The sequence below is a fragment of the Acartia tonsa genome, chromosome 4 (assembly GCF_053477335.1).
Source record: "Acartia tonsa isolate MP-2025a chromosome 4, ASM5347733v1, whole genome shotgun sequence".
NCBI lineage: Eukaryota > Metazoa > Arthropoda > Copepoda > Calanoida > Acartiidae > Acartia > Acartia tonsa.
In genome coordinates this window covers 8212506-8224743 of record NC_137263.1, presented here as the reverse complement: position 1 = coordinate 8224743, position 12238 = coordinate 8212506, and the positions used below count along the sequence as shown (strand labels likewise).

At 32.2% G+C, this 12238-nt stretch overlaps 2 protein-coding genes across 2 annotated transcripts in view; both read left to right on the top strand.

Moving 5' to 3' along the window:
- Positions 1 to 12238, top strand: part of LOC145315904 (uncharacterized) — a 40311-nt gene that overhangs the window by 640 nt on the left and 27433 nt on the right. The gene's annotated exons all lie outside the window — the stretch shown is intronic.
- Positions 7175 to 10464, top strand: LOC145315903 (LIM domain-binding protein 2-like). Its single transcript, XM_080156046.1, has 2 exons — positions 7175 to 9897; positions 10360 to 10464. The coding sequence occupies exon 1, from the start codon at positions 7217 to 7219 to the stop codon at positions 9065 to 9067; it is 1851 nt and encodes a 616-aa protein (XP_080012172.1). The 5' UTR covers positions 7175 to 7216; the 3' UTR covers positions 9068 to 9897; positions 10360 to 10464.

Below are 12238 nucleotides of genomic sequence, written 5' to 3'. Positions count from 1 at the left end.
TCATATTTTTTTCTGGTAGCTCATAACATATATGGTCTTGAACATTATGAATAGAAATATTCATGGTTTCTTTAACATGCTAATATTAATAAGTAACATTACTATAGTGCTCATTTGTGTCATAAAAACTTAATATTTTCAAACCAATAGAAATATTTTATGTTATCCTGCACAGATATTACTACAAGACAAAGTTAGTGCAATCAAAGCTTATTGTATTGTTACCACTTGTAGGTGTTAACAATCAATAAAATGTCTGATTGCTGGCCAAAACAAATTGAAATGCTAAAAATATTGATAAAATATTGTCTGTATTTTGGATAGCATCAGTCGGGAACACACAAATAATTTTGTTTCTAACTCAATTAACTTGTTGGCAAAACTTTTCTTGTGTTTTAACTGAATTATCTTGTGGTAAGGGAGTTCATTTTTACTAAGGGTTCCGTTTTTATTAGGATAGGAAAGCCGCACAGGGCTTTGATATAGGATGGTATGTTTTTTATTTAGCCTTAAGGTAATCACAACCGTTTTAGGCATATAGCTAACATATATTATTGTTAGCTTCAATGCCCAAATATATTCTAAAAAGTTGACTATATTTCCGATAACTTTTTTTCTAAGAAATACTGTGTTAAAAGTTTTGACCTATATAATATATATGACAAGAATGTAAATACCTAGAAAATCATAAAGCCTACTTTGGACAGAATTCATTGTTTTGTAAGTGGAGTATACCTGCTCCCCCCTGGTTTATTTTATGATAAAATACTCGTTTCTTAAAACTGAGGTGTTCTATTGTCCTCATCTAACTTAACTCTTAAAAATCAGTCTTAATACGCCTTTCAAACATTTTTAAGGGTGGGGGGGGGGGGGGGCTATGGGACTGGGATTCTCCGTAGTTGGAAAAGTGTATTTTGCGCCTACTTAGAATCTAATTATATATTTGTAAGTTAAGTGCTTATAAATGCAAGGGTTCTTGTCGCTAATGATTGTTCAAACAAGAAATAGGACAATAATATCACATAATTAGGCATAGAAACAAACTTTGGTAAATGAACAGGGAGGGTTTTACAAGAATATTTTAGAATGTAATCGAGTAAGAAAAATAATACTAAAATTAAAATTTATATTTGACTAACATTTATTTATATTTTCTCAATAGGTATTTTTAAAAATTTTATTTAAAATATCATAACAAAACAGGGTAAAATATTTACTTCAAATAAATTCCTTTTTAGAATATTGTAACAAATTCACGGAAATACTTATCCAAGAAATGTAACCAAAGTCCAAGAAAATAGGACAAAGTTTTAATGTAATTATCCTTAAACAGAAATGGTAAACCTACAGGAGTAAGGGTATAGTTCAATAGGATTTAAATCTTCCTTCCAAATTTAAACATAAATGATAATTGGCAGTTTAGGAGGGATTGGAAGGGGGTTCCTTCATCTTTCTTTGACGTATTCCTGTATTTTTTATTAACCTATTTTCGAGAAGACTAATTATATTCATATGTTCTCGATTCAAAAATAATATTTTTAAAAACATTTGTATTTATTTATATGTTTTTAAAATGTATATTTTATCTACAATAGTTTTTATTTATTTACTATTTAGCAAGAAAAAATAATGAAATTAAAGCTTATAATTTAAAGAATTCACTAGATAAAAGTTTAACAGATGTACGGACTAAGTAAGTCAAATTTAAAAATTTCACGTTATTTGGAGTCCCTATTTGCTACATAAAGAACAAATAGACAAATATATATTACCTTTGACAAAATCACGTGTGATTGATAGAGTAGCTTCGCTACTAAAAATAGCTTGGATTAGTTTAAGAAAATTTTAACCACGGTGTCTGAGGGTTAGCTTGGGAGCTATGAATATGTCTGGTTCAATATTCAGGATGAAAGGGATGATTCATATACATATATTTTTGTAGGGGATAATTTGTGATTATTAAGTGTCATGTGATAATTTTTTTTGAATTCATCTCAAGGCAATAAAAAAGAATGAAATAAATACTTAAAACTCTCAATACCTTCATTCTACCTTCATGGAGAATATTTCAAATTCAACGTCTCTTTCTTTGTAAGAAGAAATTTCATATTTTTACATCTATTTAAGTTTAATGGTTGAGTAGTTTAATTATGAAAAGCAATTTTGAAGCTTTACTTTTAAGATTTTTTTTCATTTTATAGATGAATAGGTATAAAGACTTTATTATTTTTTTGTGTTTTTTTTTTTACTAACATTCAGTAATATTTTATCAATGGCTCGTTAAGCCTTGTCCAAAAAAAATATGACCTACAAATCCATTTGTAATAGATTTTTTTGTGAATTAAACAAGTTTGTCTTTGATTAACTCGGAATGTATACTCTTATTTATTATCCTTGGGTTCTTAGCAAAAAAAACCCTAAAATTGGCGCGAATATTTATATTTGAATATTCCCTCTATTAAACTATATATTTGAAACTTCTCTTCTAACCTATTCCATTAAGGTTTCCAAAGAGAAAATATAAAGCTTTGCCTTAAGCAAACATAAGTTTAAGTGTGATAAAATATGTATTTGTCTATTTCTATGTACTACCTACTGTATAAAGCAGGGATGAAGGGATAGGAAAATAGAGAAGCCGTTTTGCCATTTTTTTTGCTATCTTAAGAGCAAATTAGTCTCGAAACCTATCTCCACAAAATACTTTTTGTCGCTCAAAAACCTTATCAAACGGTTCTAGCCGGTAGTTGTTGGTACTAGAAATTTAAAAAATGATTATTGCTATCATTTAACATGAATTAGACCAAAAATATGTTTTAAAAAGTTGATGAATTTAACCTGAAAATAGCAACAACAACAAAAAAGGCTAAACGGCTGGCGGCTCAACCGTTAAGCCTTTTTTTGGGCTATTTTCAGGGCAAATTCATCATTAATTACGTAGGAATCAACTATAGGGAAAATAGACCTATCAAGGATTACTCATGAAAAATTAACCCCCTCTGTAGCATTAACATTAGTAAAATAAATATGTAAAATGATCTTGATTCTGGGTGAAAACTAAAATATTGAAAATGATATTTGAAATAATTCTTGTCAGCTAAATGTTGAAATAGCCAATACTTTGCCTTGATACAACTTTTTCAAATGTTTTAACATTTTTTTGTCAAGTTTTACAAGGAAACAATAGGAAAACTAAAACAATGAGAAGGGTTTACAATTGAACAAGGACTATAATTTTAAAGGAAACATCAGTGCATTTATAGTAAATCATCCATTTAAGTTAAGTAAAATATAAAAAGCAGCTTTATGCTTTTAATAAGCTAATTAATTTTTATGCCATGATGAATTATTGTTTTCTTAATCTACACAAAGAATCTCAGTTTTTGTTAACACAGTTTGAAGACGTTCGTACGACTCACAGACATACCTTAGTCATAAAGTAGCTTGGATTTAAACAATTGTTGTTTGTAATATATAAACTGTGTGTGTAATGTAAAACTCCCCCTGGGTAGGTTTTTATAACTTGGTAATCAACACCTAATTTTAGACAATGCAGTACGTGCATTTTTTTTATTAAAATTATAAGTAATTGAGGATGACATCGTTCATAAAAGCACAGCAAATAAGAGATAAAAACAGTTACAATTACAGTGTGGGAATATAAAATTGCCAAAAATTAAAATCGAATCTTTTTATTTTTCTAAAGCTGTCTCATTCTATAATTGTTAGTGTATGTTTGCTTGAATGTTTATTTTGGTAATTATTGGTTTCATGTATATTGTTGTTATTCTTTTCAAGTTTATATTTTATTTCTTAAATGAAAATAGTTTTTATATTTTGAAGAACTAGGTAGATATGAATTATAAGCACGCAGCATAGGAAGAAAAATGATATCAATTCAATTTCCTGTATAACTTTATGAAATGAATATTCCTTACTCCATTACGTTTAGACATTATTTAGATGTGTCTCTCTCATTCTCTTTTATAAAACATAATATAATTTATTTTCTGAATATGATAGAAATATTTGAAAACATACGCCTTTAAAGTACCTAATATCAATTTTTTAAAGTATTAAAAAACGTGGTGTGAATTTTGTAATTAACTAATATTATTGTTAATGTTGTCAAATTGTATTTTATGTTTGTTTAATTATGTAATTATAAGTATACTATACATACACGATAAGTACTTACATACATATATATGTTGTATAATTAGATGAGCTTGATAGTCGTAAGCAAGTCGTGACAAAAAGGCAATTTAATGCCGTTTGACATCAAAAAAATTTCAAAAAGGATAGATTAGAATGCCTTATTAGAAGCAGTTTATTTTTTTTTATTTTTAGTGTATAAAACTTTTATATTTATTATTACATGTTCAAGGTTGCCGAGCCCTGATAATCAGTTTGACTAATTGTACATATATACACCATACACATAGGTATAAATATGAATATAAACTTGTATTTATAGTGATTATATAAAATTCTCAAGAACTCTAATCTAAAGTTTTCCAATTTCACTTGAATAAAATTTTGTAACTCCGTGTGTGAGCTCTGGATCTATGTGTGACTCAACTTTTATAATTAAGATTTTATTTCAATTTATATCATTTTATGTCAAGATTATTTTGAAAGTTTTTTTTTCTATTTTCTATATTAATTTTATGTGTTATAACTTATATATATTGGTATAATCACCTTTTTTGCAATTGGACGTCCTAAAAGAAATTTTTAGAAACTTGCGGGTAACTCTCTTCCTTTGGTGGTCTTTGACCTAAATTAAAACTCATAGATTTATTAACCAAAAAAAATACGGATTAGGTTTTTGTTGGTTCAACTGGAAAAAGTGATTTTACCAATGTTTTAGAAAAAGATCCTGTTGTTTACCTAGTAATATAGTGTTATCTATTTTACTGGAAGTGAAGCAACTCATTAATAATTCACGTCAAAATATCAATTATTAAATGTAACGGGTTAATTTTTGTAAGGTTTAAATAATATCAACTTCTTCCAAAATAATTCACTAAAATACCAAATATTTTGTTGAAGAAGATGGTTTAACTTTATCCTGATAATTCGAGAAATTGCGATAAAAGATTTATATTAGATTCAATTTAAAATATTCAAGATAAAATTGTGCGAAAATTATTCAATATTTGGATGTACAGAAACAGTGAAAAATATTTGGAGAAACAAAAGCATACCTACATGCAGACAATGACTTTGTTAAAAGTGAAAGCAATCTAGGATGTGAATGGGATGGGAATTTAAATAGGGATCTAAAGGGATAAGACAATGGCCGATATTTATTTTTATGTACATTCCAATGGTGATACACAAAATTAACCCTTCTGTAAATTACAATTAGTGGTTGAAACATTTGGAGACTCAACTCAAAAAAAGCAACTAATCAAAATCCATTTAAAGTCCTCAAAATTGTTAAGCCAACAAATTAGAAAACGTTAATAAAAAACGTTGGGGACTAAACAGCGAAATTGTACCCTCCCTCCCTGGAATTTAATTTTTTTTTGGGTGGGAAAAGCAAAAAAAAAAGTTGGTTATTTTTACCTTAATCTCAAATCTGTAATTCATCCTAATATTTTAATGTCCTTATTAATATGTAGAATAAAACATAAAATATTTAACTGTGTGTGAAATAAAAAAGGTGTTATCAAAATGAAAATAGAGGGAAGGAGGAAACTGGAATGATTTAAGTCTGAAGCAAAATTCGAGTCAAAACATAAAATGCATTGACCTTTCTATTTATTCTCTTTCAAATTCTATCTGTCTAAGTTTGGAATTAGCACTGTGTAACTAAAACCAGGGAGAAAGGGATTTAAATGCATACAGAGAATAAAATTATATTTCCCCACTACTGCCTTTGGTAGATTTAGGCAGGAGATAGTGGGGTAAATTTTTCCCTGTCTTTCCCCTTAAACAAATATCAACTCTTGTAAAATCACTGTCCTTGGAAGTATAACATTGTTTGTTACTAGCGGCTTCGCCCCTAGCCTCTAGGGGCTTTGCCCCAAGAAGTTTGATCAAACCAATTTTCGAAGTTTAGATTTATAAAAATAAATCTAAAAAAAGTCTTCGGGGGGGGGGAATTTTTTTTTATGGGGGGGGGGGTAGTCGACCCCACTATTTTAATTTTAGTTTTAAAAAGAAAAAGAAAATTTTTTTTTTTTTTTTGGGGGGGGGTGTTTTTAATTTTTTGGGGGGGTTGGGGGTGTCCCACCCCCCAAGAAAATAGTTATAAACCTTCCCGGGACCTATGAGAAGCTACCCTGTAAAGGAGAACCCGATCGGTTCAGCGGTTAGCGAGATCCTTCGCTACAAACAAACAGACACACAGACAAAGACAAACAAACAGACAGACATCGTTCTACTTTGTATTATTGATGGTTGTCAAGCCACTCTGAAATTTATTCTTGTCTGTATTACTGTGTAGGCCTTTCTAACAATCTCGTTTATTATGTCAATTTTTCTCTTGTCGTACTAAAAAACACTTCTAAACGCTTAAAGCGCAACATTTGTACTTTATCTTTAAAAAGCTACGCTACTAAATATGGTATGCACATAAACGTCATCGTTTTAAAAAAATATTTTTCTGTTTAATCAAAGTTTTTCCCTTAAAATACATTTCCTAGTAGCGTTTAAACTTTAAACGCGGTTTATTTGTTTTTGTTTAATTAAATGTATATTTTTGTATACACAATTTATACAACTTCCTCCCCTAAATTTTCTATGAATTTTTTTTATAAATGCACCCTCTGTGTGCCAACTCACGTACATAATCTAAATGTTATTAAAAATGTTGTAACATGAGTAAACATGACGATGTGTTTGTGTGTGTGTTTACACTGTGTAAATATATATTTCAATACACATACTCTGAGAACTATTATATTGGTGAAGCTATAAGCTTTACTATTCTGTCAGATTTGTGTAAATAAATCACCTTTGTAGCTAGATAAAGTGATACGGGCAGCTTGCACTTGATAACACACAATATTTATTATTACCAATAATTAGACAAAGGCTTATTAAACATTACAGGGTGGAATTATTATTTTATCTTTATTTTAAGGCAACATTCAACTACCATAACTTTAAATAACTGAATTGATATTTGGACATGAATTGAATATTTAGTATCTTAATTTTTATGTTTAATCATACTTTTGGTTTTCTTTGCAGTGTTGTACATAGAATGGTAAAATTTTGGAAGGAGCAGATGTACCAAGGTGATACCGCATCTATGTCTCCTGCCACAGCGGCTGGCACTCCCCCACCTCCCATGGGAAGCACAATGTTGACAGGAGGTCCTAACACACCCAACGGGCCGCCCACACCCGGTGGAATGGGTGGCAACGGTCCTAACCCTTCTTTAGTGCCCTGCGGTCCTGGCTCGGGCCCACACAATTTTGTACCAAGTCCCAGCGTTGGGTCAGGATCAAGCACACCCGGCCCATGTATTAACATGGGGCCTAATAGTGGTGGGGGACCTCCGCCTTTTCCTAACCAAGATCCGAATAACATGAACAATAACTGTGGACCGCCAAATTTTTTACCACCTACATGTGGACCCGGAGGCCCTGACAGCTGTCCATCAAGTATGGGTGACACAGGACCCCCCATGCATGGATTCCCTTTCAATGACATGCCTCACTGCGGTGGGCCAGGTATACCTAACTCCCCTTCACTACACTGTGGACCACCCAGTCATTCCAGTGGTCAGTCACCCCATAGTCGCCCAGTTTCGTCTGGTCCTCCTTTCCCATATGATATGGGCCCGAATGACCCCTGCGGCCCAATTGGCCCTGGCGGACTTTCACCTCATTTTGGTCAGCATGGCCCACCACCACCTCACTTTCTTGGCCCTCCAGGTGGACCAAACGGTTTTGGTCCCCATGGTCCTGGCCCTGGCTTTGGACCGCCACATGGACCCATGGGACCACATGGGCCTTTGCACGGACCCCCACCACCATTTATGGAACGAAGACCCATGCCGATAATGCCAGTGAGCTACAAGATATCTGAGATGAATAAACGACTACAGCAGCGCACAGACGACTCGGACAACTTCTGGTGGGATGCGTTTGCAACAGAATTCTTCGAGGACGAATCTCAACTTATTCTTACCTTCTGCCTGGAAGACGGGCCAAAACGTTATTGTATCGGTAGAACGCTCATTCCTAGATTTTTCCGCAGTATATTTGAGGGAGGTGTGACGGAACTTCAGTGGGATCTAAAGAATGCAAAGGAGAGCATGCACGCTGCCGCAATTACTCTTGACTGCGACCAGGCCATGATGGTTACCGAGCATGGCAAGCCTATGTTTGCCAAGGTGTACGCAGAGGGCCGGCTGATTATCCAGTTTGGTTTTGACGACATGATGAGAATCCGCTCCTGGCATCTTGCTATCCGTAATCACAGGGAATTTGTCCCCAGGTCAGTCTTGTCCAATGAAGAACCTGATTTGATTGAAAACTTGTCAAAAAATATCACCAGGCAGGGAATGACTGCCGCCACACTCAACTACCTGAGGCTTTGCGAGATACTAGAACCAATGAAAGAGCTGATGTCACGCCACAAGGCATATGCACTTAGTCCCCGTGACTGTCTGAAAACAACGCTGTTCCAAAAATGGCAGAAAATGGTTGCTCCACCTGAATCCACTAAACCCACCAACAAGCGACGAAAGAGGAAGGGCTCAGCAGCTGGCGGCGCCGGTCACGGCGGCCCAAACAAAAAAGGACTTTCACCCGGAGGCGCTAACTTTTCCCTGGCCTCTCAGGATGCCATGATTGTAGGGGAGCCCAGCCTTATGGGCGGCGATTTTGGCGAGGAAGACGAACGTCTCATCACTAGACTGGAAAACTCACAATACGACCCATCCTTGTGCCACAGTATGGACAACTTTGGAGGTCCCGGTGGCGGTGTAATGCCAGGTGGGGGCCCTGGCAACCAACCACCTCCAGCCTGGGCGGACAGAAACATGTCAATGCCACCATCCTCACATGAACTAGAGATCAAACAGTCTCCGCCCTCTTCTCTCTAGACCTTAATGATTCTCTCTAACCACCACCAGCAGGGGAGAATATGTTAATTTGGACAAGATTATTTACAAATCTGTACAAACTTCAAGTGAATCTTTTATCATGTCACCCATAAGCATTTTGAATACTTTTAAAATCATAACCAACCCCAACATTTTTCTTACAAGCATTTTATTAAAAATTCAAAGTGTCGATATATTAAAGCCTTTTCGTATATATGCCAAAGAGAATACATTTTTTTGATTGAATATTTGGAACATTTTTGAAGACTATGTTTGAATTTAAAATTTATATACCACCTTAATTGTTTAAAAGATATCTCCTGTAAGTTAAAATGAAGTCATTATGATGTGTATCAATGCAGTTAGTCATGTGTTATATTAGGAACTTACCAAAATATTTTATGTTGTTATTTGTTATTTTAACTTTTATTTTATTTATTATTTTTATTGCAACCCTGTTTTGTAGTGTATGTATTATGTATTTAATTTGTTATTAAGTAACTGAAATTGTACCAAAGTTGTTTGTATGTTCAGTAAGGGTTAAGTGATTCAAGATGTTTGTTTTTAGGGTGAAAAAAGTTCTTTTATGGTAGTTCTAAAAGATTGATTTATATTATACATTTTCAAATAATTTACAAACAATTAAGTTTGTTTTTAAAGCTAAACATAAAATGTATTTATATATTTAAACAAATAAGTGTTTTTTTCTTCTTTTATTTCTGTAAATTGACTAGTCAATGCAAAAGTGAGGCGAAAGTAACCCTGTGCATTTTTTGCGAAAATCTATGTATTTCTTCTTAATACCAAAGCATTTTTTATGAAATTTTAAGGTATGGATGCAACTTTATTTGTTTTAGGTAAAGGTCAAGGATATAACTTAATTCCTTATTTTTAAAGTTTTTCTATAATTCTTGATGCTTGATTTAACTAGTGTAAGGTAATGTAGTGATTTTTTTCATTTGTTGAACGGGTAACTTTGCGTATCTTTATTGTACAGCATTCCACATTACTTAATAATCAAAGCATTTTTATTAAATGGTTGTAAACTTGAATTTTTAAAATTACTTGAAAATAAAGGTCGCGTCCCACTAAAAAAGCTATAAGCTTTGATTTCTTTTAAGTTTTAGTTTTCTAAAATTGATATTAAGCTATCAGATATTTAAGATAAGACTTACTCAATCCCTATTTTCAACGTAAACAAAATTTACACTATCTACATCACTTTAGATTATTTTAATAATATTTTGTATTTATTTAAATTTACATGCATCCATTTCTTATTGTTTGTCAAGATAAAAAGATAATTTGTTTTTATGTTTTGTTTCTCATCTTCTGAAAGGATTACTTTCAAATGTTTTTCAGTATTAAATGTATTTGTAAATAAATATTAGTCAAACGATTCTTTGATTTTATTAAAGTTTTTGATTATTTCCTAGTTTGGCTCCGAATAGGATTAATTTTTGGCGGATTAACGAGTCGCACAGTGAAAAAATATGAAGGGGAAGGTACTTTGTGCTAAAATTCCGTAAAGGTGTAAATTTTAAGGCTTAAAAACAGTAGAACGATAATATTTACAAAATATAAATATACAACAATTTTTGACTATGGTTCTATTCATTAAGGAATACACTTATTTAGTGAATTTTATCGTTCTACTTCTGTTTTTAAGCCTTAAAACGCACACGGAATTTTACCACAACCTACCTCCCCCTTATTTAACTGTATGGTGTTAAGAAAGGTAGATACAACGTATTTATATGTCTATTCAAAACATTTTTGTGGAGATGATCATTTTCAAGTTAAAATTTGGAGAGAAAAAAAATATTTTTTTTTCTTTGAGATACACAGTGTTTTGCTTACTTTTTACGCACTTGTAAAATCATTGTATGAAAGTAACAGGAAGTCTGTATGTCTCTACTAAAGGATCTCGCTGAACCAATAAGGTTCTCCTTTACAATGTATATACTAGTAACTGACTTAAAGCATAACAAAATACTGTTCATATTAATATATTTGAAACTGAGTTGAAAGAAAAGATGAAAGACTGTCTCGAAATAAAAATGGGGAATTCTAAGACTTCAATTTAGAAATAAAGTACAGAAAAAAAGAAGAGTAAGGGGCATAATGGGGAAAAAGCTATTGAATTATCGTTACTACAGCTAAAGCTAATAGGATTATTTTTTACCCCTTAACATTTTTGGTGGAAGGGGTTGTTTTTATTTCAGACCCAGGAATAGAGCTCGGTCGTGGGTCGGTGAGGAAAAGGGATTATGACTTCATGCGTAATTTAAGACTTAACACTTTTTTCTACAACTTCTTTAGTTGTGAGATATTTGCATTGTATTTTAAGTGTTTTTTTTACTAGCGAGATCATTAAATCAATTTGAAGTAAAAAAAAAATATTTTTCAATTATGACCTAAAAATATTGTCATTTTTTAGTTATTATTTCCGTTGTAAATTGAATGTTTTCTCCCAGTTAACATGGACAACTTTGTCTAGGTAGCGCAGCTAGCAGCAATAATCAAAGAACATCTGTAAGTATGTTTATATTTAGCATCCGTATGTTAATTAATCCTATGATTGATTTATACGGAATTTTTGTTCAGACTTCTAAAAATGTCCAATTTTAAATGTTTTTTTTATGTTCGTTTGTCCAGCCTTATTTGTTATGCTTTTTTTATGGATGTGGCCATCCTTGTTTCTTTCGTTTCATCTATATTTTATCAGCTTTGGTTTGATTAGAAATTGTAAGATTAGTTTCTACTCTCTTATAACCTATTTTTATCTGTTCATCGCCATGTCGAAAGGTCTGTAACCTTTGTTGATAAGAACTCAATTTCTTCTCGGGATTGATTAGGTTTTTATTCCACCAAATATCTTCCCAATACAAACTCAAACACACACGCTCACTCACATACACACACACAGACAGACTGAAAAAGAAGTAAGGTTGGTTGCCCCAGGGAGAATTATATCTATAATATTTATTTTCTTTTTGTACCCATTTTTAGAATCGCTGCTTTTGTATAACTAAGGAATGATCTCTGTACATGTATTTTAACAAAGATTGCATCTACTAAATTGTAATGTTAGTTCATTTGTTTTTGTGTGTAGATTCCTATGAACACAAATGATTTATTTAAACAATTTTGGCAGTCACTCTGCTACTT